This window comes from Parambassis ranga, chromosome 7, assembly GCF_900634625.1.
Source record: "Parambassis ranga chromosome 7, fParRan2.1, whole genome shotgun sequence".
NCBI lineage: Eukaryota > Metazoa > Chordata > Actinopteri > Ambassidae > Parambassis > Parambassis ranga.
This window is the reverse complement of record NC_041028.1, coordinates 7630956-7658909: the sequence shown is the minus strand read 5'-3', so window position 1 is coordinate 7658909 and position 27954 is coordinate 7630956. Positions and strand designations below refer to the sequence as shown.

Here is a 27954-nt window from a genome sequence, read left to right as displayed (position 1 = left end):
AGCAGGAGCGTCTGTGACAGTGGAGTGCTTTGATTCATGAGGTTGTGTGGAGACTGCTTTTTGGATTTGCAGGGCGATTAATGCGGCCAGAGAAAAGCGCATGAAGGTATGTTTACGGAAATATATGCTGCTGGTTTCCACACAGTCTGTCAGTTTGGTCTGGCTTTTTAGGAAGAAAGCAAAATGTAAAAGTGCAAAGATGAGTGAGCCAGTCCGATGTGTACTCGGTGTGTATGGGGCTTTAGGATTTCTAGTCAGGTGAAACTTTACAGTCGTGATCTAGGCGGGACCTTATGATAAAGGAAGAGTGTTCTTCATTTATTATTTTGTATAAATAAATATATTAATACAGAGAAAAGCTGCAGTTTTATTGTGAGTTCAGTTTCAGAGTAATGGGTGTGTGTGCTTCAGTATATTGATGCAGTATTGATTTTTTTACCTTCACCACTTCAGGAAATCTATAAAGATAATTACTAATTTGGTGTTGTTGTGAGATTTGTGGCCATTAATTATTGATAATGTGTTACCAGCACGGGAAAATAATGACAGTCCCCCCGAGTCAGACAAAGGCCCAGGAAGGCAGGTGGATCCTCTGCTGTTCCTGAGCAACCACAGCCACCATTTATTGCTCTGAACACACTAACACACTAAGCAGGCTCCTCTTTACTGTGAACATATAAGTAGCTTCTGATAGAATGAGTAAACTGCATATAATGAAAAACAATGAGGACAAAGCAATGGCCAGTTAACACCCACAATCCAGTGTTGTCACATATTCTATAACTGTCCTGATTTGTTTATTTGCATGAATGCACACATAGCATCTCATGTGTGTAAACATATTTATATAGGCAGGGGTTATTGCTTCATCTAACTGCAACAATACCACTTGAAAGCATGTGGGCTGCACAGTAGGATTCAGACACTTAGTGGTGATTCCCATGGTGTGGGTATCCCAGGAATGCTGGAATCATTTTCCATGGATTTATAGTGGATATCGGATGACACAGCCTATAGCAAGTTTGGCCTTCACTGACAGCCAAGAGTTAAAAAACAGTATATCAACATATATGTGTGTGGTAAAGCCTTTCTCGTAGCACATGATAGGTTAGTAGCCAGTAAGTAACCAGCAATTCACACTCTGTTGCTTAGCTGTGAATGTGCGGTAAGCCACAGAATACACCCTGGAATTCTAGAGAATGTTCTGGGACGCTGCTATAAAAGTAAACAGTTCACTTTAATCTTTCATTGCACTGAGGGTGAGAGTTTTGTTAAAAGTGAAAGCAAGGGCAGTTGCTTCTGTTTCTGATTATTGAAAAAATGTGAGAAAATTAGTGCATAATTACAGATTTGATCCTGTACACAGACATACAGGGTGCCGGAGTGTCAGATAACTCTCATACTGATCATTTTTTAACCCTGCAGCAGAGCTTCAGAGACTTGACAAATATTTGCCTAGATTCTCTGAACTTATTGCAGTCCAACAATTCAAAAAGACTCCAAGAGGTGTGAGAGAGGCTGATTATTACCGAGCTTCTGTTATCTACACGCACACACACATACCTTGTCAAACACATAATTAACACTGTGAGCTGCAGCCACACTTTTCCAAGGAACTGATCTGAATGTGACTTCATCCCTGATTTAAAACATGAAGTCAGCTTTGAGATAAGTGGTTATTCAGGGTGACGTGTGCTGTGTGAGGTGTGTTTTGTCTGGCCTATGTAACTAGACTGGGCCTACAGTAAGTGATGAATCACAGGCACACTCAATTGAGTTCAGAGTAGATAAAACAGTGAAGAGAGTGCAGAATGCAGTGTTTTTCTGTTTCTGTTTCTATGAGTTGGACTTTGTCGTCCTTTTGTGAGACTAGTGGCAGGTACTGAGCAACCTGAGGGGCTGAAAAATAAAAAACCAAACATCGAAGTGCCAAAATTTCAGTTCTGGAGAGCTGAAAAATATTTGAACTATTATTTTAAATCGTATTTGCTGAACATAGCTTTCTGCAACTTTGCATTCTGGACTGAACAGACCATCTTCAGTCCCTCTGCAGCTTAATGTGCTGATATGCTAATGGCTTCCTGTTTATAACCCCGAGCACAACCCAGTGAGGCCACAGATGGAACCCCGAGTCCCATTGTGTATCACATCTGTGCCATTCACTGATAAATGAATATAGAGAAGCCACCATTGTGTGCACTTGTACATATAAATGCTTTCTTAAATCCAGGCGTATTATTTATTTTTATTATTATTTAGTCCTATGAGTCGCCACGGTATTATAAGAATCTGTATCAATAAGACTAACTTTTCCCCTCTTTTCTGTCATTAGGAGGAGACGATGAATGTGGAGGCTCTAAGCAGAGCAGAGCTGCTAACTCTCCTCAGTATCTTAGAGGGGGAGCTGGAGGCCCAGGATGTAGTCATACATGCCCTCAGGGTGAGTTGGCCACTACATCTCATACAGCAAATCTTCCTGTGGTCATACTCACATCCTGTCAGCAGGATTTGCACTTATCAGTATATGAACAGAATTATAACTAATAATATGATTGTTCCCAAAAAAAATTCAGGTTTAATTTTTTTTTCTTTACCCATTGGAACCTTTGACACTAAAATAAACCAGTTTCAGCATAATGCCCCCAAAAAGAATGTGCTAACATGGACATCGTGTGTAAACAGGAAACTGAGGAAACCAAGCCAGTGAGGACAATGGCACAGGAGTCCCCTAGGTCTTTTAATCCACCAGTATCAGTCTTTGGGCAATGTTTCTTCAGTTCAAGCACTTTAAGTATGACTCCACTGTTGTCAGACAGAGCTGGTGGTGGTGCTGACATTAATCTGGGAAATTCCCACTGATGCTAAACACACACACAAAAACCACGGTAAAAGTGGTGTAGTGCCTCTGGTACACACACTTCAGACCTCTACACGAGTTGTTTGGCTTGATGTTGACTAATATAACGTTGGCTTCATACTGCATTTTCATGTTTCATTCACTCGTATTCATATGAAAACAGAGCTTTCCCTCAGCAACACTGGATTTCAGTGTTTGAAGCTCTCTCCATGCCCCTGGCTCCTTTTCATAGTCATCACAGCAGCAGCTGTTTCATGCCCGGATGAAACAGCTTAGGCTCCAAACGCTTTGACTCATTGTCTGACATACTGATTGAGTCTGTGACGAGGACAATGAGTAGGGTTGAAGGTTATTTAAAAAAGATAGTGACATTGTCATCATGAGAAAATTTCAGTGGCAGGCACTGAAGGAAAGCCATGATAACCACACCAGCTCTGATACAACTTAAAAGAAAAACTCACACACACCCTGTATACACAATCATCCCCTCAGTACAGATCTATGGCTGCCTTGTTGTCTAGACTTATTCCTCTTCCCTTTGTCTATAGCTAATACTTCCTTCTTCTCTCTGGCTCAAACACAACATCATTAGGGGGTCTTTAATGTTTGACACACACACACACACACACACACTGAGTCTCTGTTGGGCCACTCAGAGGCTGCACTGTTTATTGTAGAGAGGATGAACAGAGTTGTAAGCTCAAATCACTGACTTCCCGTGTTCCCACTGGGACCTGTACTGTAAATTGCGGTCAGCCTGTGTTTGGGCAGATTATGTGTAGAAGGGAGTGTCAGGGCTTGATAGCAGGCAAATTTGTCCAGTATTGAGGTCTATGCATCAGTCTGGCACACAGGAAATCTATTTATACAGTGCATCTTTCTCCATCTTAGCTGCTTTTCACCTTCCCACTGTGATTTTTCACAGGCTCATGATATGCCCTAAGCCACTCCCAACACAGCGTTCTTTTGTCTTTTCAGCGTTGTCAGCTAATATTAATGAACATTCAGTGAGTGCCAGTGATGTTTACTTGCGTGTGAGGATGAGTGAGAGAGAGGCTGTCAAATCAACGTCAGATATTTTCTCCTCTTGGCGGCACGTACTTGGGATGCCTGTAGATTGCTAGGGACAACAACGCTCGGATGCTATTTTTAACCCTTTCTGCACACAAAACCCTTGAAAAACTTGGAAAACATGTCAGTGTTTGCTTACTTACACAATGAGATGGTGTCATTATGGGACTTGTCTCTGCAGATACTGCAACTGTACTGTTGCTAGTTCCCATAACTAAACAGTTTGACTAGAGGGAACATTCCTGAGAGCATGACAACAGAACAGGTCCTGCATTCTATGAGGAGGGGCATATCTTCTAAGCTGGGATGCTAATAGCTAATGCTATTATTGTTTCCTATTTGTTAGGCTATAAATGTCACAAATCCAAGATGGAGTTGGATCTCATTAGCTTAGAGAAATGGCAGTTACAGGAACCTACATAACCTTAAAACCTGCTGGAGTACACAGAAACACAAATGATTATGTTTTTGTAAGGTAACATAATCAAACATTAGACTCAATCAATCAATCAATCAATCAATCAATCAATCAGTCATTATTTGTGACTCACATATCTGAGAAATAAAATGAAACATGGAAAGTGTAGCCTGTCAAATAAAAACAAATAAGTAAACACATTTATGACACTAAAACAGATTCTGACATCCCTTAACTCTGCGGTTATGAGTACGTGTGATTTAGATCTGAATAACAATGAAATTAACTGTTTATGTTAACCCAGGCGATAAGGTTTGAGCACTTAGAATGCTGCTTTCATCCTCAGTGAGTCCTGTTTTTTTTCAGATTATGTCATGTCCTGTAATCCTGAAATGCTTTGTCTATTTCTGTGGACTGACGTTGTTCTTCCTGACTCCATAAACAATAGGGCCTGGCAAGAGTGTGTCGTTCAGATAAGAGTGTGTATTCTTTTACTACTCAAGAGCCACTGCCCAGTTTGGACATGTTGTCAGGATAGGCAGGGGAAAAAAACGGCAAATGTACTGAAAGTTCCCTTAAAAGCGAAGCAGGGTTAAAGTGCTTCCATACTAACAGCCTGAGGCCTGGAAGAGTGCAGCTCCCTGACCTGAAAATATATAAATGAGATCAAAGGACCAAATGCTACCTTCATGCTTTTAGTAAAATGCTTGCTCAGAAGCACATACATCACAGCAACAATGCGAGCAACTTCGACCAGGTAATGTTTTCCTTCCTAACTCCACCCTTGAATGCTATCTTGCACTGAACAAGAGAGTATTTGCCTGCCACAAATACGATATAAGATAAAGGAGGTCAGGCCGAATCAACACAAGAGCCACTCTGAGAGAATATAAAGGAGCTTTCTCACTGTTCAGCATGTACCACCCTGTCTCATTTAATTTTCAGTCTCCAGATATACCCGGTCACTTCCTTGTTCCAAAAGCAGTGTGAGGCCAAAGACAGAGAGCACCTGCTTCCATGTTTCATTACTAACCACTGATAGTAACATTTGAGGTCGTTAAACATTGCTTAGAAGGCGGCGTCTGATGTTTTTCTAGTTATCTCAGCACTGTTGTGGTTAATGTGTGTGGGTGGGAGGTGTGGATGATACGGCTGGAGCCTTAAGCACACACCTTTGCTCACGCATCATAAAGCATACACCTAAAATCTGTCTCTTCCTCTTTATCTTTCATATATAAACATGAATTAAGCTTGCTCTGATTATTTTTTACCATTACAGTATACACCCTCAAATTACCTGTTACTAATAACATATAATGTAATCATTAGTGCAAAGATGCTTGCATTGTCAGTATGTTTGAAGGGGCTTATTATAGCACTGCATGTCCATACCATAACTTGGTTTGGCTTAATTTGCATGCATAGACAGATAGCAGGTGCGTGCACACATGGATGCTGAGGACAGCTTAGTTCCTACTCATCACATTAATTACACAGACCTGTTCTATCCCTACTGTCAAAACCTCTCCTGTGAACAACACCCATTACATCCTCTTTCACTCACAGTACGGTAATTTAACTGTACATTTGTAACAGGAGATCTGCTCTCAGTATCTGCGGTTTGTCCATGTTAGCTGCTGTGTTCATTGTCTGACTGTCATTATAGTGGCTTGCTGTTGAAACCAGACTCCTTGGCTCTTTCTAGCACACAGAATGGCATGAATGTACCCTTCGGCTGTAGGTGACTGACTGACAGAGAATTCTTCCAGGTGAAAAGCATCAGATTATCTGCCCCGCCTTGTCACAGCAGCAAGAAAGCATTACAAGATAAAGGCTGCTGAAGAGGGCAGTGAACAAACAGCACGTTTCAACGACACTACATCTATTTGCAGAAGAAATCTCATACTTTTGATTCAAGTTGAAAAATAAGCCTTTATGATTTTTACCATGACTTGTTGCAGACATTTGACATCAGTAGTTCAGCAGGAATTAAAGCTTAGCAGTGGAAGGTTTGTCTGTTGTGCCCTCTCATAAAGGAAAGCACACTCTGTCATTATGATCAGAACCATTCCGACAAAAAAACCATGAGACCAGACCTGAGGCTACACAGAGAGAGAGCCCGGCCCTTAATGGTCTGTTTAAACAGCTTAAACCCAGGAAGCTGCAGTTTTGTCTCCAGTTAGATGAAGCAAGCTTTACAGCTTTGCTCTAAAGGTCAGCGCAAAAACAACCACAGGTAAACATACGCACAATAGCTCATTCACATATTTGTATTCATACAAGGATGATACTTTATGCACACTCGCACCCACTCTCACAAAGACGCATTACTGGGTCAGAGTTGAAGACAATGCATGAGACTGAAGGCACTGAGACAGTGTCTTTGTGTGAGTTCTGTAATCTGTTCTCTTAGGGTCGCATTCTTTGTTCAGCCAGAGAAAAAGCCTCCTTACTAGAAACCCTCAGGGTGTGTGCATGTGTGGATGTGGTTGCGTGTGTTGCCAGGAGTGTATGACAAAAAAAAGAGGCTTGATGGAAAGACGGAAGTAGCAAGAGGCATTTTCTAAGAAGCGATGATGAATTAACAGAGGAATGCAATGCCATGCGTGTTTGGGCAGGGGAATGACGGGGGCCGGCGGACCCGGGTGTCTGCTCAGGATCGCAGTGGGAAGACAGAGCTGGGTGTCCTGAAGGCACATGGAGTGAACTGTTTGGCATATGCTTACATCACTAGGACCATCAGCTGACACTACATGCCTCCAGAACTCAAACTTGTGTAACTAATGAGACCTCCTGATGATCTACCAGTGTGCACAGGAGGAAGGACAAAAAGCTCTATCATGTTTCACTTCACCAGATTAAATAATGTTCAAAAAATTAAATTAGCATGATTAGTTTGTTCAGTTGTCTTAGAATATGTATAATGTAAGCACTTCATTAGAAGCAACTCTGTGTGTATGTGTCTGATGTCTTGACCCAGTCCCTTGACCCTGCATCCCTGGGGAGGAGTTAACATCTGCCCCTGGTGGGGGTTGTATGCCTGTGCCTCACCTCTTTGTGTTTGGGTTGACGGGAAGGACCATCTGCTTGTGTTCACACTGAGCTTGTACTCATAACATCACTCAGCACATGATTTCCTGCACACACAGAAAACTCTCTACAGAATGTCCAGTGATGAGTTTTAACTACAGCCTTCTCTTGTGTATCATTTTCTAAAGTATGGGTTTGTTTGTGTTTTTGGAGGCTTTGGCCATGTTATCTTCCTAACACGTTTTTGTCCCTTGCTGCAGTGTAGAAGGAAGACTTCATCCTGTCAAGCCCATTGACTGATGTAGAATAACACACAGGTTTCTGTTCATCGGGATTGAAGATGTACATGGGCCTACTGTGGATCAATTTGTTGTCTTTAAAGTAAATGCCTAAATACATGTGTGTTTGTGTGGATCCATTAGGCTCAGCACAGAGATTCATTTGTCCAGGAGCGCTACGGACAGTATGATCTCAGCGATCCATTCCTGGCCCTGCAGCGGGACAACGAAACCGCAGAGCGCCAGAACACACTCACCCAACCACACACACATCTGCAGGGACAGGCAGTGGGCCCAAACCCTCTGGCTGTGCTTAAACTGGTCATGGCTCACTGCAAGAGGATGCAGGAGAGGATGATGGGACAACTGGCTGCTGCTGAGAGCAGACACAGGAGGGTAAGCGGAAGTGCACGCTCACATTCAACCAGCTCACTTGTCTCTGTCAGATATGCTTGTGGGGATATCGTTGCAACCAACCAAGTATCCAAGCACACATAAGCTCACACTTGTACAATAGGCTTGTTGTTGTGTGAAAATGAATGTGTATCTATTTGTCTCCATGTTTCTGCTACTGGCTTGGCTTAGGGTAATGAGGCAGACAGCACCAGCCATACCCAGGGCTTAGAGGGGTGATATGGAGCTTTATCACAACAGAGCCTAAGGCTGAATGGAGTGATAGATCTTGACCACCCCTTAGTGAAGGTTAAAGTCTATGAACCTGGCTGCACATCATGTCATCTCATTTTTCTCTTGTTTGACAGATGATAACTGATTTGGAGAAGGAGAAACAACGGCATGCCCAGGACTCTGCCCGGCGTGCCGATTACACCTTCATGCTGCAGACAGAACGAGACAAACTGTTGCAACAGGTGTGACTCACATGTAAAAGACATCATGTCCTATGTGTGTGTGAAAACATGTCTTTGTTTATAAAAAAAAAACTGTTGCTCACTTGCTAAAAGATGAGCACATCTGGTGATTCTGCTTCCCTTTCCTCTCCACAGTGTCCTTCTATATTGTTTTTGCTGTGATTTAAAACCCAGTCCCTGAGCAGGGAAGCATCAGTGCTAGCTCCACTGTGTAACTCAGTAGGGTGGAGAGGGCTTGGCCTGTAAAAGCAGAGAGCAAGCGTAGGACTGTTCCATGGGAAACAGATGCGGAAGAGGCCATTGTTTAGTTGTCCAGCAGCCAAGGGGCTTTACGGCCTCAGGAAACCTGAGATAATGGAGGTGCACGTCTAATGCAAGGCCAACCAGCGCACAGCACACTGTCAGCTAGACTACTATGTCAACAGTGTACAAGAGCCTTATGTAACACAGAGTTCCTGAGTGTCTCCCATTCTTCCTTGGGCTTTCCTGTTTTATTTTGTTTTTTTTTACTTTTTTTAATCAATTATATTTCAACTTACAATTTTAATACCTATCAAAACATTTAAGTTACCTGCTAATTGCCCTTTTAGTGATGCCACTTCCACCAAGCTCTAAAATAACCTACGCTTCTTCGCTTTTCATTGGTTTTTGTGTGACATATGGACAAACATCAACATCATACATACAAACAACTAAGAAATTTGGCAAGGACCAATGATGTTAATACTGTCAGCCATTCTGAGCCCCATTGCATCCTATAGTGCATCATATTTATACATTTCTAGATCAACTATTAATGTCAGTCAGGTCGACCCAATATCATGAATATTATTTGCAAACAATGGAAACATATAGAAGAAAAGGCAATTATGTGTAGACAGATATATGAAAGGTGTAGAAAAAACACAAGTGTTTGAACTGTAAAACTACAGGTGCTGCCATCTACACAGTGTTAGTGGATCTACAGTGATAAAACTCAACAGTGATACTTTGCCTCCTTGTGGTCAAATATGGAAAAGCTGTTTTCTTGACTTTTTTTTCTGTTTTCTCTTCCCAGCTGGAGGTGGAGCGTGCAGCAGTGCAGAAATTAGAGAGAGAGCAGGCACAAGTGGTAAGCAAGGTAGAGGAGTCGCTGTCTCACCAGCAGCAGCTTTCCTCAACCCTGACTCTGGAGCTCCAGAAGGCCAGCAGTCAAGCACAGGAGGAGGCTCAAAAGGTCTCCCAACTTCACACGATGCTGCAAGAAGAGACTGGTGCTCTAGAGAAGCTCCGGGCAGTTCTTGAGATTGAGAAAAGCAAGGCAGCACAGCTGGAGGCCAGGTCTGAGAGGCAGCTGGCTGAGTTTGACACAGAACAAGAACAAATGAAAGCCAGGCTCAGCAGAGAGGAGGAAAAGAGTCGGGAGCTTCAGAGACAGGTGGAGGAGCTAAGGAGGCGCTTGGCTGAAAGCGAAGGATGTAAAAAGGAGGTAAAAGAGGCTGTGACAGAGGTGAAAGAGTCACTGTCCAAGATGCTAGTGTCTACCGCAGTTCAGACTGAGCCAGATGTAAAGATAATGCCTAAGTCCAGCACACTGCCAAAGGTCAATGGCCATCAAAGTCCTAAAGAGACACAAGAAGGGAGAGGAGCAGAAAATGGAGCGGTAGTAGAAAATGGAGGAGCAGCACCTCTACATTCCCCTCTTCACCCTCTTCCTCACCCTCACTCCCCCTCCAGCACAGCCTCTTCTTCGCTCTCCTCCTCCCCTATTTCCTCCCCAGTTCTGGCCAAGCGTTTGGGCAGCCCAGGCTTCCACCAGTCCTCCTACCAGGCTGGAGTCAATCAACGATTCCATGCTGCTCGGCACAAATTTCAGAGTCAGGCTGAGCTGGAGCAGCAGCAGCAGGGTGGGCCTCTTTCCCCCAGGGACCTCTCTCCCACCACCACCTCCATCCCTCCCCCACCAGAGCACAGCACAGCTAAGCAGCTGGCCCGCAACACTGTCACTCAGGTGCTGTCCCGCTTTACTAGCCAGCAGGCTGGAGTCAAGCTGGCACCAATCAGCAGCTCGCCATTTGGCACAGACTACCGCAATATAGCTGCATCTCCTCCAGGGGGAAGGTCGCCTTCAGGGCCTCTCTCTCCTGGCATTCGCTCCCCACTCACACCTCGCTCGGAGAAGACCCATCCTCCTCCAATCCCTCCTAAGAAACCAGGCATGAGTCCGACCCCTGGCTCTCCAAGCCACACTGCAAGGACCAGCCTCTTCCCAGAGCTGACAGGGAACTGTGGACACAGCAACAGTGGGCAGGAGGGAGCCAAGGAATCCGACTTGGTTTTATCTTCTAGCAGCTAATCAGCAGATAATGCAAACAAACTGCTAATCAAGTCAAATCAGCTATAACATCAGCCTTTGCTAACCTTTATGAGCCCTCTTCATGACACTTAAAATCAAATCAGTTCAAAGCTGTAAAGGGGTGAACCCCTATTTCTATATCACAGCTTGAAAAACTTTTGGAGTATTTAAAATAAATATTGAATAAATTCTTTTTATTTTAACTTTGTATTTTTTTTTTTAATCTAGCTGTGATTTTTACATTTTAGAATAAAAATATTAAGGGGTTTTCTTAAGCCTTACATACAAACTGAAAGAAATGTCGACACTGCTTTTTTTATTGCTCAAACTGCCAGTCCTGATGAAAGTTTATAGCAATTAGAAGGGCTGGAATATGTTAAACTGCAAATGTGTAGCTGTTTCACAATGTAATAGTAGCTTTTAAATGTTTTCCTAAGGATCTTTTGCAGTTTCTATGGAGACAGTCAATGAAAAAATACTGTAAATATGTTAAAGATATCAGATATCATTCTCAGTGAATGAACATCGCATTGCATGCAATTACTGTTTTTACTTATCATAAAAACACTGAGCTCTGAGAAGGGAAAGTACACCTTTGCACTACACTACTGTATGTCTATAATTTCACATTTTGATTCAGGGAACGTTGATTTCTGCTTCACACAAATGGATGTGACTACATGAGATATTCCATCAGTGAACGTAACAGGACACTAAACTGTAATTACTTAGTATAGTTCAAATTATTTACGTGTTCTTGTGTATTGTTCCAACAGCGCTATGAGAGATGATTGCTTTAGGTTTGAGACCAATATTTCTGTTCAAGTAATTATTTTAGTTCTATGTATACACTGCTGTCTTTGAGGGGAAACATCCCAGCATATTACAACCACCTGCATCATTTAGTGCTTTTTCAAAAATAAACTATGTCTATGCCTTAAAGTTTACCGTGTCTTAAATTGTGTTGTACTCAAACACAATGCAAAGAGTGTGGACAAGATGCTCAATCCATTTATTAGACCAGAATGGGGCAGTACAGTTTTGAACTTCATCACTGATCGGCACACAGTTGTAGTATATTGCGAGGGTTGAACACACAGCACATAGTATAGCTAACGAGTAACTGACACAGAGTCAGCCTACTGAGAAGTCACGTAACGTGTAGAGTATGACGTAGCGTTTACAGAAGTCATGCAGCTTTTACATGGCAACTGCTTTGTGCTCACTTGGCATTGACCAATACACAAACTGTTTTGTTACAGTAAATAGTGCAATATCCTAAGACTCCAACAACAAACAAAATAACAGCATATTAAAATAGAAATTTGCATACATGGGTGGGAGAATGGAGTTCTTTACCATAGGAAAGAGATTTTGGCAAATAAATCTGGGTTAATATGAGTATGTTTTCCTTTTTATAAAGGAAAAAGCTGTGCAGTAATAGAGGTGTTGCCAAAGTAACAGAACAGAGAATGCATTATAGATGCAGCAGCATAAAAGCTGCTTTATCTTTCAGTCATCATAGTTTGCATGGGTTGTGAGACCATACGTCCATAGAACACAACAGAAAACAAGTACACATTCCCTCAGCCCTAACAGATGGATAAACATACAGGTGCAGGAACAGAGCTATGCTAAGGATTGTGCTACATCATTTTAGCAGATAAAATAAGTCAATTTCTTTCGCACTGCATAACCAAGTTCAGTTCAGTAATGAGTTGATGTTTGAAATCACAACTGCATTACATTCTTCTGTCATGATTTTACTGATACACCTGATTTCCAATTCCACCATATATGGCAACACAAAAAATATTAGTTTTCAAAAGTTAACCCTGATATGTGGTGGTGTGCTTCATTTCTCTCATCAGCTGCCTTGTGCATTCTTCTTCTTTTTCAACTCTGATCTCACACTTAAATCTTTGGAGGTCTGCGTTTACTTAGATGACAAAAGGAAACTGACATCCCCATTGTAGCAGTCCTGAGCACAGCCCTGCACACTGTCCCAAATCTTTCACAATACACATCCATTAGTAACCACTTTCTCCCAACCATGACTATTTCCATAACTGCACCTTCCTCAGAGCAGACAGATATCTGTGCCTAACAGTCTGCGGATCATTTTTCTTAATTCCTTGCCCCATATTGATATAGTTTTGCTTTGGTTAGTCCTTGCGCCTGTATTTGAGGGATGTGAGCCCATAGGAGTTTGCATCTCCCTGGTCAGAACCCTGACCCCCACCCCCCACCCACCACCAGAACCTAGGCATTCTGCATCTCCTTGCCAATTTTGTAACTTAGAATCTTATTCCAGTCGATCTTAGTGCGTGTGACAGGCAGCTGGCGACGCAGGGCCTTAAAGGTTGTGTCAGACATGGTCTGGTAGTTCTCACTGATTGCGGTCTGAGGGCAAGATTTGAGGGGAGAGAAACATCAAGAACATATCTTTTAAATTCAAAATATTTCTGTATATAAAAGTTGTCTCAATGGATACATAAATCCTGTAACCAGTAACTTACCTGGTAGTCATTTTCTGCGTTTTCAATAATATCAATAAATTCCTTAGCTGTCTGGCTTTCATTCTGTCAAATATACATACAGATTAATCATCCTACCATCAGAAGTCTCTCTCAGCCCTCCTCCGATACATGAAAGGAAACATCGTGGACATGCTGCTTAGGTATGTCATTTTTACTTACATTAACTGGTATTGAATGTTCAACCTCCTTGTGGCTAACCAGCTGAACATTCCCATCTTCGTAATAGTGCACCTGGAGACATCAGGACACTTCATTAGAACGTTTTTTAAAACATATTCCCCTTAACTTATTTATCATTTATGTAGATGTAAAACACAGACCTGGATTTTCAATACTCCCACCACCTGAGCAGTTGACTGACCAATAGTAAGTTTCCACTCAGACCTACAGCGACCGTTCCTTTAAAAGAGAGATTATGAAAAGAATCAGACTGCAGCAAAATGAACCATAAATGAACCGAAAACCCTATTATTTTGTCTTTATTGTGTAATACTATGATTTTCTGGCTGTACCAGAAGTTTTTGGGTTGAAACTGATGCCCCTCAATGCAGGCTATGATTGTTTGTTGACCATCAACTGTTTTCCCATATACCTACAACACACAGTGTATATTAATTGGGTTAAATGTGGACATTTAACATATTACTGAATTATATTGCTATTTCATGATATTTTTGTTAGCCTTACCGTACAGACACCAGTAGGGTAGTGCTCTTTGACGTAGGCACTGAGGGCAGCATCACAGGCATCTCTCCAGCTTCTCAGAGCCGTATCTCCTTCATAGGGCTGCACATCACTCACCTCTTTCCTTAGGTGATCAAAGCGGAAGGATAAGTGGTTGCGGGGGTCCAGGAAACGCCCCTGACCCAGGTCGCCATGCTCTGTAATCAGGACCTACACAGATGACAAAGGACAGACAGAAGAAGCTAATCACTGACATTTTCTTTTCAAAAATGAACAGAATAATTCCAAGGAGGAAACATACCGGCTCATCATAGCCCTCTAGTTTGGCAGGCGTGAACTGATCCATATTGTACTGGGCAAAGGAGCTGGTCACCAAAATGGGCACAAAGGTACATCAAATTTCTGACATCAAAATACTTTCTATCACTGAGAATTTAAGAATATTTTCCATGTTTTCTCACTGCCTTAAAGTGCTGTAGTGTTATGAACTGGATTCATTTTTCAAATAATTCTAATGTAGCATCACTTACTATGAAGCCCCCTCCCTAAGGAGGTTGTCATTGTTGAGAAGAAGCCGCACATCTAAAGAAAGACAAAAAATGTTAATGACTGATTGGGCTCACGTACACCAAAAAAACAATAAAAGACAAAATATCTTACCATTGAAGACTTCATTGAACTCCCCCGGTGGGGCATGAGTCACAAAGTTGGCCGCTATGCGGACCTGTGGAAATAACATAAATTAATCTAAATATTACAGCCAAGGCACCATGTGGATTTACTACGCCCGTCCAAAAAAACAAAAATGATGTGTGTTGTAATATTCTTAAAATAAAACATAAAAAATGCTTATTGTTCCTGTAACTATATTTCCACAACGTATTACTAATGGGACAATTTAAAACCTGAGATAATAAAATATAATTTATTGTAATTGTAGTAAATACAACAAGAGAGAGAGATCACACAACTCCTATAGTTGCATTGATTCTTGTGAACATTTACTCCTCATATATTGTGCTTAGTTATGTAGAGTGTGACAAGTGAATCAGAAATAGCGTGTCTGGAATTTGTGTCATGTCTCTAAAAATCATGTCATCGTGCCATCCACGTCAACAGACATTCAATCATAAAGGTCTCCCGATAGCATCAGAAGAATGTAGCTGGTCTAGTTTTGTCTAATGATGTTCAGATTAGCTGGATTTAGATTTCCTCTCCAAAATCTATCACTGAAAATAATGCAAGCTTTGCCTGATATTGTGTCCCACCGTCCTGACAGTACAGAGGATGCCGCCATCAGGCACCATCTAAATTGTAGGCATCCATATCCTGACCCCAAGCCCTGTGAGGCTAAGTAAGTAAGAATCTGAGCTGCAACTGAATCTGTTTGACCCAGAAATCTAAGGCAAAGTAACGTTAGCTGCTAATGTTAGCTAATGTTATATGAGAGGAAGACGCAGCCCTTTAATGTAATTGTTGACACTGACACTGAAAGGCGACTTTTGGAATTGGAAGTCCGAAAGTTCTGTTTTAGTTTAACCCCCGAAAAGTTTCCACTTCCACTGTACAGTGGTAACCCCTCAGTCAACATTTGATGCCGCCTCCGCTAACCAACTATAAGCTTTAACTAGCACTGGCTGGCTAGCGGTAGCTTACAAACACAAGTTTATCATTTTACTATGCGACCAAAAACTGGCAATATCCCTGCAAATCGTAGCCAATAATCCACTGCTACACTTAACGCAGATACCACTTTACAAATAACAAAAACTAGCGCGGAACAAGTAATTAAATAGTCTGCAAACCTTCTCTTCATCTGACAGCGGCTCCTCAAAGTCAGCCATCTTGGCTCTTTGTGACCCCACCTACCCCAGCTGACTGACAGAACCAGTTCAGGGGCTGTCATTCGCATACAAGGAAGTTTTTAAAAATAGAACTTGGCAATATATGTGTGTACTACCGTGCTTCGATACGCATTTACACTGAAACCGTTACATTAGCACAATGTAAAATGGTCAAAACACTGTGATTAAAAACGCAAAGGGAGCATTGAAATCTTAGTTGTGTACTGCTTCCTGCTGTGCCGTGCAGAGGCGCTTACCTTCAAAATAAAAGCATACTGTTATAAACAAACTTTTGATTTGTGATAGGTGCTCTACGTTAGATAACACACTAATATTATTCACCCACATTCAGCATATATTCATTCTTGAATTTAAATGTATTGGTTGTTCTAGTAACAACTTAATGAAGACTTGTTTTATTTCTTAGGTACAAAGCGGAAGTATTTTTCTTGCTCGGCTAGTTTTTCCCATCTCATTGTTGTGCTGACAGCTTGATATTGGCAGTCTAGCGACACACACCGTCCCTATCATGGAGTCACAGGTATGTTTAAACTTAACTAACTGACTAACGTTACCTAATAATGTCCTCTGTACGGATAGGGTGCTCACAGAGCAAATCGTGTATGGGTGCAAATCTATAGCTAGCAGTAAATACGCTGTCACAACTGTCCGTAATAACATTAGCTAGCAGACGGACTCTGGGTCGGTTGTGTCTTGTCAGCCTAAGCAGGAAGTTCGTGATCATATGTAATAAATCCGCCAAGACGTAGTTCGTTTAGTTCTTTGTTTATCACACAGCTATAGCACGAATGATTCTCACGACGAGTTAGGCTAATGCTCACTTCTTTGTTTTGGTCAACTGTTGGCTAACTTTGTATGAATGGTTAGCTTCCTAGCTTAGATATGAATAGGGCATTGTTCGCCGTTAGACAGTTTGTGTCTGTGGGGCGCACCGTGAGCTCTTCTGCTGCATGTTATCAGGTGATGACCAATCCAGAAGAAATCGCCAGACTCTACAGAGAGCTCAGCCTCTTCCCCTCTTTGAGCAGAGCAGATGTTGGACCTGTGATCACCTCCCAGTATGGAGGCAAATACAGCAATATCTACACAGGTAGACGTTATCCCGTGCCACATAAAAGAAAATCAGATTTATATGTCGTCATTTTCATTGATAGATAATTGTGTTCTACTGCAGAATGGAGCCAGCGTGACCTGGAGAGGAATGAAAATGTCAAGTTCTGTCGGCAGTACATTGTATTCCACGATGACAAGACAGTGGTGTACTCTGGACCTTCAGGAAATTGCACTGAAATTAAAGGAGAGTATGTAACTTTTTCATTTTACCTGGAATTATTTTAAATAGACCTGACCCAGAACAAACTGATCATTGTCTCAATATTGGGCTTTCTCTGCCAGGGTGTTAAGTATGGATTCACCTTCTGGTGAAATGAAGGCAGTTGTCAGAGAATGCACAGTCAAGGGAGAAGAAAAACAGTTTCTGGAGGTCTGTGTCGATCTATCTGACACTCAACATTGAGTTTTTAAGGTCCAAGCACCGAGTGGTGCAAAGGCCCTATTGTAATTGCTGTGTTTATTATTATTATTTTTTTTTATTTGTGTTGTGTTTTTATGGTTTTATTGCCCCCTTGTATCTCTGATCTTAATTTCCACAATTGCATTGTTATTCTCCAGATCTGGAGTAAGAACATTAAGATGAAGAGCATCAACCTAACTGCCTTAAAGAAGCATGGTAAAGTCTATGAAGATGGTGAGTTCTCTGCAATGTTTTTGCAGCAAAAGCTTTGTTTCAAATTTTGCTTTTCATGTTCCTATGTTAATCACACTGTGTTTTGCATCCTTAGAACAGTTTGGCTGCTTGGTTTGGTCTCACTCAGAGACCCACCTCTTGTATGTGGCAGAGAGAAAAAGACCCAAGGCTGAATCCTTCTTCCAGGTCTACCAGCAAAACTGTTTCACATTGTAACTTCAAGTTGAGCTAATTCTTAGCTTATCTGATTACTAAAATAGCAGCAGCACACACACAGAATGATGACCAATAACTGTTTGAGCCTTTGGAGCTGACCAATCAGACCAGAGCACAAAATTTGCATGCCATTTCATGACAACTTAAAAGGTTAAAAGCTTGGAAATACGTGTTTGTTGCATGCAGGTGTGAGACATAGAAACTGGTCATATCATAAATGAATTCCAGGTATTTTCAGGGTCATTCAAGCAGAATAGCATGGCAACAACATGGCCCTGGCAGCAGTAAAGCAGGTTTTCTGATCATTCAAGTAAATAAAAGTTGTAACTTATTGTTTCTCATTCTCTTCTTGTAGACTGAGTCACCAGAGCTGTCCTCTGTTGGAGATGAGGAGGAGTCTATGAGAGTGGGGAAAAAGGAGACTGTGAAAGTGAGTGCAGTCACTGTTTAGAATTATAATTCAATGTTTTAGTGACAGCCTAAACTAAGTTCCTGTGCTTTTTCTTTTTTGTTCCTGCAGGGGGAGCAGTTTATCTTCCATGAGGACTGGGGAGAGGCTTTGGTTGGCAAGAGCTGTCCAGTGCTTTGTGTTTTAGACATTGAGGGTGATAATGTCTCTGTGTTGGAAGGCGTGCCGGAGGATATCTCACCTGGACAGGTTGGCACAACGGCGTGTACAGTGATCATGAGTTTGCTTTGATGTGCTGCACTTCTAGTGAGCTTTTTTTTTTAACTGTTGGTCTTGTCACTTCTCTCTGCAGGCATTTTGGGCTCCAGGTGACACAGGTGTGGTTTTTGTAGGCTGGTGGCATGAGCCTTTCAGACTTGGCCTCAAGTACTGCCCCAATAGGAGGTGATTACAACTTGGAAAATATTTATACATTATAGGCAATATAATAATAATGCAAGTCATTCAATTTTCTGTTTTCTTTGTCAGGTCATCTTTATTCTACGTGGACCTTACTGGTGGGAAATGTGGTAGGTGAATTCCTGTTCCATATTTTATAAACACAATCCATATTAGGTGTGAAATGTATCATACTGTAAATGTAAAATGTTATTATTTATGTTAGTAGTTTCACACAGATGTTCTATGTTTGTAGCACAAAATGGGCACAGCTACATAAGATTGCTGATGTACTTGCATTTGTGTCATTTAGAGCAGCTCTCATTGGGCACCAGTGCAGTTTGCTCACCCAGGCTGAGCCCAGACCAGTGCCGAATTGTCTACCTGGAATGTTCTGTCTATGGTCCACACCTGCAGTGCAACAGACTCTGTATGGTAAGACAAAAATGAAGGCACTTTGCAGCATAAAACACAGTTAGTCCGGACTCGGATACAAAGGTTTTGTTCTGGTTTATTACACCTCCCAAACATTATTTGGTGTTGTGAGGGCTTCACTAATTCAGTCACTTGAATGCTATATTTCTAGTATGACTGGTATACTAAGAAGACCTCAGTGGTGGTGGATGTGGTGAAACGACCAAGAGAAGGTAAGGAGTATTTTGTAGACAAAGGACTGAATCTTCACTCTTAAGTTAACACTTGGTACAAAAAGCTGTGTGCGTCTGTGATTACAGATGGGTTTGCTGGGATCTACAGTTACCAGTTGTCTCCTCAGTGCTGGTCAGCTGATAGTCAGCGTGTTATTGTTGCTTGCCCTCAGCGCAGCCGAAAGGTACGGTTAGCTCCTTAGAAATTACTTATGATAAGCAAAACCTGGATTATACATCCTGTTATTGTTTTCTGATAAATGTAGGTGGACTGAAAAGATTGCAGTTAATCTTCACCTTTCATAGTTTTGTTTTCTTGCTCTTTTAGGATATCTTAATGGTTGATATAAACACAGGAAGTATCACCTCTCTGACTGCAAGTGAGTTATTATATGTACTTGTGTTTGATGGTTTCTAATAGTTTATTTGCTCTTTTGAATGTGCCCACAGTCTCTAATGATGTTCTTTGTCCACAGATTCTGATGTTGGTAACTGGTGTCTGCTGAACATCACGAGAGATCTGATGGTTGTTAGCTGCTCTTCTCCCAGCTGCCCTCCAAGTTTGGTAGGATGTTATTAAGAAACACACAGAGAGGGCAGCTTTTGCATACTGTTAATTATTGCTGTGTGATTATTTAAATTTTTTTTATTTTGTATTTAGAGGGTGGGTTTCCTCCCTGCCCAGGATTCCCAGGAAAATGTCATCTGGGTTACTTTGGAAGACTCTCAGAAGTTGCCAGATATCGACTGGCAAATCATGACTTTCACCCCTCCACCTGAGCAAGACAACAGCCAATACCGTAAGAAAAAAACATTTTAGTTGTAGTATCTGTGTCACATGGGCAGAGAATTTCTACAGGGGAAGATTTCCACTCTCAGACCTTCGTTGATTCATATGGGTTTTCCATTCTAGCAAAATACCTTTCTTTAAGTATTATTGACATCACATAGTCACCACTTTGATTTCACACAGCAAACAAGCAGCAACAGATCCCCATCAAAATTTTTCTGTAACAATCCATTGTTAATCCTTACCACTCAAAAAGATGATGTCTATAAGCTATGTATGTGACATTCTCTAACAAATTTCACTGTGTTTTAGCGGGCCTTGATTTTGAAGCAGTGCTGATCAAACCAAAGGAGGTTAAGGATGGAGAGAAGCTGCCTCTCATTGTTACTCCTCACGGTTCGTTTCTCTGAATGACTCTTTGGCCATGGTTGTTTTCTTGTATTGCGTCCACTAGTGCTTTGTGCAATTGTCACCTTTAATGCAGTATAAATGCCCTTATTGACAAACAATATGATATTTTGGAATTAATAAATCAATGCTAGATTTTGTTATAGTATTGGATTTATAAGATTCTGTTTGCTCGAGAGTGATAGTGCTGTTAGGATTGGCATTACAGACAGTGGTTGCTATGACAATATTGCCTTTAGTGGCAAAAAAATTTAATCATATTCTGAAAACAAAGAATGGTCTTTTGAAACACAGCCTATAGCCCTGATAATGTAGTAAAACAATTCATGTACTTTAATGCTACATGTTAATTACTTCCTGACATTTATGTCTCTCAGGATTATGGCACCAAAAACATAGGTGTTAATACAGCCCATCAATCTGTCTGACACATAACTTGTTTTTCGTCACTAGGCGGTCCTCACTCAGTAATTGTAGCGGAGTGGCTCCTGTCCTCCTCCGTGCTGTGCAAGATGGGCTTTGCTATATTATTAGGTAAGTTCGTATGAGCATGTGATGTACAGTTATATGATACCTGCTGATTTTACACAAAGTAGTGTACTGCACAAGGCAATCTTTAAAGCTCACGTACTGTTTAATGCAGACCCTTTCTTGAAATGTTTAGTTTTCATTAAGTACAAGGCCAAACGTGCATTTCTGAATAAACATATTTTTTACTGCTTTTCGAGATAAACTGTATTTCTTGATGGTTTTAGTGAACTATCGTGGCTCTCTTGGATACGGTCAGGACAACATCTTCTCATTACCAGGCAACGTGGGAACCCAAGATGTCAAGGATGTTCAAGTAAGAACAAACAAAATCCTATTTTGTCAGGTCATAGCAGTAATAAGCTTTAAAACCAAATGGTAAAATGGCTTCCATTATTTCCTATGCTGTGTGATCTACTTACTTTGTGTCTATATTTAGTGGATGTTAGTTGCCATAGTTTATATCTTAATCATGTTTCGTAACAGCAGTTGACCTAATCAGTTTTTCCTTTTCTTTGTTCTCTGTGTCTTTTAAATGGCTTACACTTTTTTCTTCTGTTTTACCATCAGTTTGCGGTTGAAAGTCTTCTGAAAAGTGGTGAATTTGATGCACAGAAAGTGGGACTTTCAGGGGGCTCTCATGGGGGTTTCCTGGCCTGTCATCTGATTGGCCAGTACCCCGGGTTCTACAAGGCCTGCGTGGCCCGCAACCCTGTCATCAATTTGGCTTCTATGATTGGCAGCACTGACATCCCAGACTGGTAGGCCCTGACATGCTCATTTTCACTTCTGCCCACATTTGTTCGTTCGTTTAGTGACTGCACAGCTTCGAAAGCGGGGTGTGTTTATCAGTTCCATCCCACTCTTATGGTTGTAAGAAAGATTCTGTCCAAAAAAAAGAATAATTCCTGATTTATTTTGTCTCCACGTAAACATTTTTATGACCATACACCTCTGCTCTGTGACTATGGCTGTATTTGCAAGACCAGTGAGGGAAAGGCAATTAAGTCCTTTATGTAGTGAAAACTTATTTTCCTCTATTTTCTGTCAGCTTCTGCTGCTTGTGTTCCACTATGTTTGACTGGCAAAGCTCACTAATGGTGCTCTTACTAAGGAATAAGCAACAGCTCATATAACTGTTCTGACTCCAGTGAAGTATTTCTCGTTGCTACTGCTGGGTTTACATGAGAGACATCAGAGAAAACAAGTTCAACTTCAAAATAGTTTTTTATAGACAAACAAACGCTCCAAGTGAGTTAAAGGTCGTGTGTGCCTCATTGTCAAGGGGTTGGAGGAAGTATACAGTAACAGACTAGAGGAACAAAACATGTCAAAGCCTTAGTCAAATGTCTCTTCCTGTTGATGCTTGTTGCAGGTGCATGGTTGAGGCTGGCTACGACTACAGTACAGACTGTCTGCCTGACCCAGCTGTTTGGGAACTGATGTTGAACAAGTCCCCAATTAAACATGTCACACAGGTATATATCATTGTGTATCTGTTGAGGGTGGCCATGTGACGACTTTGGTGTTTTTACACAATGTTAGTAATCTAAGGTCTCTCGTGTAGGTCCAGACACCAGTACTGCTTACCTTAGGAGAAGACGATAAGCGTGTTCCCAACAAGCAGGGAATTGAATATTACAGAGCTCTGAAAGCAAGGCAGATCCCAGTTCGGTAAGCAGCCCAAGAGAAACTTGTTTTATTGGTTATGTCACATATGCACTGCATAATAGCAGAGTATATTTTCCTTCGGTAATGCTGTGATGTGTGTTGCTTAGGTTGCTGTGGTACCCAGGGAACAACCATTCTCTCTCCAAGGTGGACGCTGAATCAGATGGCTTTATGAACATCGCTCTGTGGTTTATCCAGCACTTTGGTCTGTGATATGTAAATTAAGAAAAAGAAGCAAGACACTACACCATGTAAGGCCTGTCAGTTCCTGTTTATGGGACAATGTGAGGTCCAATCTAAAGCCAAAGCATTGAAAGTGCTCTCCAACTATAATTCATGTTGTGTAACTGTATTGTACTTATAATCTCAGTGGATGGGAAAAAAACACAGCACTTGAATATTAAAAACATTTTTATTGATTGATTGATTGATTGATTATATTTTTGGCTGTGTTTATAATAATCCAACTTTGGTTTGAGGTTAATTCAATCTCTTCCACTTTGATATTTTTTTAATCAGTACTCTTTTGATGTCATGATAAAGTTCACTTAATAAACTGTTTGAGGAAATCTTAAGTGTGTGATGAATCCTTGTGTATATGAATCCTTGTATGTGCAGTGCTGTTCTCAGATTAGATTTTTAAGCAGGTGGCTTTATTTCAGTTTTTGTTTTTAGAAATTGTAGTGACTGTACTTTGTCGACATTAAAAAAAAGAAATCAACATTATTTGTTTTGAAACTGGAAGTCAAATCAGGCACATTACTTTTAAAGTATTGATTCCCCCCCTCCAAATTCTTTAAAGTGACATCCCTGTATGATGTCTCTGATGCATTTGACTGACATCACATGGTTTGTATCAGGTTTCTCTATATATGTGACCACAGGCTTTCACTTCTGCATAAATGGATCCTGTTTTTCTCACTGTACAGACTTGCAGATATTCATTGGATTCTAGACTCTCTCCTCACAGATTGCTTTGTCTCCTGATGAGAATTTTGAAATGCATGCTCAACCTGCTATGGTAAGTAATGTAAAATTATGTTCTACTATCAGAAGTGCTCATTCATTTAGAAAACAAACTTTCACTATTGTTATATATATAGACAAAAAAATTCACCTGAGCATCCTCAAGTACAAAAAAGCTGTTTGAAGCTTCTTTAGCTGTGTGTATATGGTGTTACAGTTTGGATAATGTTTAACATGTAAAATTACATTTTCATCAACTTGCAGCCGAATCAAATTTGGTTCCTTTTTTCAGGCTCTGGTGAAAAATGTCCTCATCGTTTGTCAGCTTCTTCCATTAGTGTGGACCATAAATCTTGCATTTTTTCCATGTGAATCTGATATAAATGCCACTACAGTTGACTGCCATGGCAGACCTCTCACATACGTCCCCATCATCAAGGCTACCTCGGTACAGTCATTGGATTTAAGTCTGACTAAGATACGGGGTGTGGGGAAATTTGCTTTCTTAGATGTACCAAACCTCAAGACTCTGAAAATAATGGACAACTGTCAGCCAGGCAGACTTCAGGGTGACAGTTCATGTAAAATGGACATCCACACTCGTGCCTTTAAGCCACTACTACACCTTGAATCTCTGTATCTGTCAGGAAACAGTCTTACCTCCATACCATGGTTACCTAAAAGTCTGAAGGTGCTGGATCTGCAGAATAATCACATCTTCAATATCATCGACCCTCTAAACACTCCTCATCTAGAAGAGCTCTACCTCTCAAGAAACTGTTATTATGCAAACCCATGCAACCAATCCTTTTACATAAGTGAGAGGGTTTTCAGGGAGCTTCCTAAACTCAAAAACCTTACATTAGGGTACAATAATTTAACTGCTGTTCCTCACGGACTACCACCCTCACTGAAGGTTCTGGATTTAAGAGAGAATACAATCACGGAGGTCTATGACGGAACATTTGCCAACCTTACTGTCCTCACTCATTTGGTCTTGGAGTGGAATTGCCAGCGCTGTGACCATGCAGCAAGGCCCTGCTTTCCTTGCCCAGACAATCACCCACTACACCTGCATCCAAATTCATTTTATATGGAGACTAGCTCCATTGTCTTTTTAAGCTTGAGGGGAAACTCTCTGAAAACATTTCCAAAAGGCCTTTTCAGACCTCTGAAGAATTTAAAGGGACTGGACATTTCTGACAACCTTCTGGCCTATGCTATGCAAAATGGCACCTTCTTCTCTGAGCTGAAGGGCCTCACTTGGATTAGCCTCATCTACAATTATGAACCACTGATGACATTTAATGAACTGATTCTATCCCCTCATTTTAGCAATATATCTGGTCTGCAATATCTTCTCCTCAGTGGTAACTTTTTCCACACACTGCCAGAGAAAAGCCTCAATGTTCTGTCCAAACTTCGACAGCTTAAGAAACTGGAACTGAGAATGAACTTCATTTATAGTTGCAACCTGACATCTCTAAACCAATCACCATCTCTCGTCAACATAGATCTCTCCCAAAACATGCTTAATTTCCAGCAATGCTGCTCAAATTCTGTGACAAAGACTGTAGCGCAGGGAACCTATCAAAACGAAAACTTTAACGCTGATTATTTTCACCACCGACCATTTTTTTCAAGAGATCGGGAAGTCGCATCTAAAAGTGACATCTGGGACAATAACCAATCAAATGGGCTGGAAATGGTGGAGAACAAATGCTGGAAAATTTCATCACTGTTGGACTTTAAATATCAGTTTTGCCAAAATAAGCCGACATATGACCTGTCTCAAAATGACATTCTGAGTCTTAACAAAAATGTGTTCATAGGGATGGAAAACGCATTTTGTATAGACCTTTCCTTTAATTATATAAACCAAGCATTGAGGCAGGGTGTTTTTGAAGTTATGAAAAACTTAGTGTTTCTTGATTTGTCATATAACAGACTGGATCTTTATTATAACAACGCCTTCAGTGAACTTAGGTCCACTCTAAAGGTATTAGATGTTAGTAACAATGACTTTCATTTTAATATGAGGGGCATGGGCCATCGTTTTGAGTTCCTTAACAATCTGACTCAACTGGAAGTCTTAAATATGGCAAACAATGGCATTGGGATGCGAATAGATCGGAGGCTGATCAGCAATTCTCTGAAGTACCTTTACTTCGGTGGAAATCACCTGAACATCATGTGGGAGTTTGATAACAACAAGTACACCAGCTTCTTCCAAAACCTGACAAATCTCCTCTACCTGGACATCTCCGACAATGATCTGACATTGGTCTCACAAGAAGTGCTGTCTAACTTCCCAAGAAGCATACAGGCCCTCAGCATCAGCAACAACTTCCTCAGCTATTTCCCATGGCAAAACATCTCCATTCTAAGCAATTTATGTCACCTAAACCTGAGCCAAAACCTCCTCGCAGATTGGCCTTCTGAAGCAATTGAATTTGGAGAAAATTTTTCTCTGTTGGACCTCAGTCACAATCAGTTCAGTTATATTCCTGAGTATTGTTTCAATAAGGCAAAGTCACTGCAATATCTGTACCTCAGTCACAATCAGATCAAACAGGTGACTCATCAGTATTTCCCCATCCCCTTTAAAAACAACACTGCCTTGAGGAAACTCACACTGCATGCAAACCCATTTAAGTGTGACTGTGATACATCCTGGTTTGCCGACTTCCTGCGTACCACTTCAGTAGAGATTCCTTACCTGACCACATATGTACAGTGTGAATTCCCAGAGTCCCAACAGGGCCTGAGTGTACTATTGATGGACCAGCGATCATGTCAAGACATATATGGCAGCTTAGCCTTCCTCGTCTCTTTCTTCTTGGCTGTGGTATTTACTGTTCTTCCACTGCTAAAACACCTTTATGGTTGGGACATATGGTATTGCTTGCAGGTGCTCTGGGCAGGGCATAAAGGCTACTCCCAGCTGGCTGGTGGTGATTCACAATACCACTATGATGCCTTTGTGGTGTTTGACACCAGAAACCAGGCAGTGAGAGACTGGGTTTATAATGAGTTAACTGTCAATCTGGAGAACTCGGGCCAAAAGAGGTTTTCTCTCTGCTTGGAAGAAAGAGACTGGATTCCTGGCCTTTCATGTATTGACAATCTACATAATGCTGTCCACAGCAGTATGAAAACAGTTTTTGTGCTGTCCAGGAGTGTAAATGGAAGTGAGACAGTGAATGGTGTGATCCGTCAGGCTTTCTTTATGGTTCAACAGAGGCTCCTGGATGAGAAGGTTAGTAAAACAGACATTTAACTTTTATCATGTGGATGACACCCATTGCCCTAAATACGATTTTAACATTATGTCTGAATTTATATCCCAAAAAGGTGGATGCAGCTGTGCTGGTTCTGTTGGATGAGATGTTTCCCAAATTGAAGTACCTTCAGCTGAGAAAGAGGTTGTGCAGAAAGTCTGTGTTGTCCTGGCCGAGAAATCCAAGGGCGCAACCTCTTTTCTGGAATCACATGAGAATGTCCCTGTCCTCAGATAACCTCAAGTTGTATGACAACAACATGAGTGAAAGTTTCATATGAGCCCTTTAGCATCTGTTAAGAGACATAACTGTGGGGGAAAAAGTTTACATCTCTCATTACCTAATTTTACCTATAATTCAATTGAAATAACTGTATAAATACTTGGATTGTTAATTCTCACCTTGAGCAATGTTACAAATTACACTCAATTGCAGGCTATTCATCTTATGATCTCTAGTAGAATACTAAAGTCTAAATAATGTTGCTTTTTGTAATTATGTATTGCAGATTTTTTAAATTTACTTCAGGCTTTATTTTTTGTTCCCCTCTTATTAAAGAGCTTTTCAGAGAGCCTGGACTGAGGGTCACTTTGCTGTTGTGAAACACTTTAAACTATTTAAATAAGCTTCACTTAATTTCCAGTAAATTCTTTTTATGAAGAAACAATGCAGTGTACCTGTAAAACACCTTCACCCCAACTTGAAATTTCACTTCTCTTTGGACAAACATTGAGAGGAAATGAAAGTCGTGTTTTTTATTTCTGTTGCAGGTTGCTTCATCAGCTGCATGCACACACAGAATTGTCACCTGTTTTTTTTTCCCTTAACATACTTTAAGAAGTTGCGTGTACAGTAAACGACTGTTTGCTTATGGTTCCTGTTCTGCAGGAATTCAAACATAGGCTG

General features: G+C 41.1%; 4 protein-coding genes across 5 annotated transcripts; 3 read left to right on the top strand and 1 right to left on the bottom strand.

Annotated features, from left to right (window-relative positions):
* Positions 1-4: 4 nt before the first annotated feature.
* Positions 5-11775, top strand: cttnbp2nlb (CTTNBP2 N-terminal like b). The gene is made up of 5 exons (XM_028410708.1): positions 5-106; positions 2333-2440; positions 7799-8050; positions 8416-8523; positions 9581-11775. Exons 1-5 carry the CDS (start codon positions 101-103, stop codon positions 10856-10858), a joined length of 1752 nt encoding a protein of 583 aa, XP_028266509.1. The 5' UTR covers positions 5-100; the 3' UTR covers positions 10859-11775.
* A 72-nt stretch (positions 11776-11847) lies between these two features.
* capza1b (capping actin protein of muscle Z-line subunit alpha 1b) lies at positions 11848-16007 on the bottom strand. The gene is made up of 10 exons (XM_028410709.1): positions 15888-16007; positions 14743-14806; positions 14613-14664; positions 14384-14447; positions 14086-14292; positions 13911-13990; positions 13719-13797; positions 13558-13629; positions 13378-13440; positions 11848-13261 (listed from the first exon to the last, which is right to left on the bottom strand). The coding sequence occupies exons 1-10, from the start codon at positions 15924-15926 to the stop codon at positions 13121-13123; spliced, it is 861 nt and encodes a 286-aa protein (XP_028266510.1). The 5' UTR covers positions 15927-16007; the 3' UTR covers positions 11848-13120.
* Positions 16008-16386: 379 nt separating this feature from the next.
* On the top strand, positions 16387-23376 carry LOC114439003 (acylamino-acid-releasing enzyme-like). 2 transcript variants are annotated; one of them, XM_028410707.1, is made up of 23 exons: positions 16387-16467; positions 16908-17037; positions 17122-17248; positions 17343-17430; positions 17619-17694; positions 17789-17880; positions 18266-18340; positions 18431-18568; positions 18672-18763; positions 18848-18888; positions 19071-19192; positions 19344-19404; positions 19492-19589; positions 19733-19784; positions 19881-19969; positions 20066-20204; positions 20507-20590; positions 21056-21136; positions 21358-21446; positions 21701-21891; positions 22506-22608; positions 22698-22804; positions 22909-23376. In XM_028410707.1, exons 1-23 carry the CDS (start codon positions 16456-16458, stop codon positions 23012-23014), a joined length of 2193 nt encoding a protein of 730 aa, XP_028266508.1. In that variant the 5' UTR covers positions 16387-16455; the 3' UTR covers positions 23015-23376. The 2 variants fall into 2 exon arrangements, with proteins under 2 accessions (XP_028266508.1, XP_028266507.1); XM_028410706.1 differs by lacking the exon at positions 16387-16467 and having other exon boundaries at positions 16543-17037.
* Positions 23377-23711: 335 nt separating this feature from the next.
* Positions 23712-27571, top strand: tlr9 (toll-like receptor 9). The gene is made up of 3 exons (XM_028410705.1): positions 23712-23822; positions 24060-27026; positions 27122-27571. The coding sequence occupies exons 1-3, from the start codon at positions 23802-23804 to the stop codon at positions 27326-27328; spliced, it is 3195 nt and encodes a 1064-aa protein (XP_028266506.1). The 5' UTR covers positions 23712-23801; the 3' UTR covers positions 27329-27571.
* Positions 27572-27954: the final 383 nt, after the last annotated feature.

Bases quoted from the DNA above. Each gene is read 5' to 3' on its own strand.
- cttnbp2nlb (XM_028410708.1), top strand. The intron at 2,441-7,798 runs GTGAGTTGGCCA...TGGATCCATTAG, and splicing joins TAGTCATACATGCCCTCAGG to GCTCAGCACAGAGATTCATT. The intron at 8,051-8,415 runs GTAAGCGGAAGT...CTTGTTTGACAG, and splicing joins CTGAGAGCAGACACAGGAGG to ATGATAACTGATTTGGAGAA.
- capza1b (XM_028410709.1), bottom strand. From the start codon at position 15,926: ATGGCTGACTTTGAGGAGCCGCTGTCAGATGAAGAGAAG. The intron at 13,630-13,718 runs GTCTGTGTTTTA...TGATGTCTCCAG, and splicing joins TGGGAGTATTGAAAATCCAG to GTGCACTATTACGAAGATGG. The intron at 13,262-13,377 runs GTAAGTTACTGG...TCTTGCCCTCAG, and splicing joins ACGCAGAAAATGACTACCAG to ACCGCAATCAGTGAGAACTA.
- LOC114439003 (XM_028410706.1), top strand. From the start codon at position 16,830: ATGAATAGGGCATTGTTCGCCGTTAGACAGTTTGTGTCTGTGGGGCGC. The intron at 17,249-17,342 runs GTATGTAACTTT...TTTCTCTGCCAG, and splicing joins TGCACTGAAATTAAAGGAGA to GGTGTTAAGTATGGATTCAC. The intron at 21,892-22,505 runs GTAGGCCCTGAC...TGCTTGTTGCAG, and splicing joins AGCACTGACATCCCAGACTG to GTGCATGGTTGAGGCTGGCT.
- tlr9 (XM_028410705.1), top strand. From the start codon at position 23,802: ATGCATGCTCAACCTGCTATG. The intron at 23,823-24,059 runs GTAAGTAATGTA...TCCTTTTTTCAG, and splicing joins TGCATGCTCAACCTGCTATG to GCTCTGGTGAAAAATGTCCT. The intron at 27,027-27,121 runs GTTAGTAAAACA...TATCCCAAAAAG, and splicing joins AGAGGCTCCTGGATGAGAAG to GTGGATGCAGCTGTGCTGGT.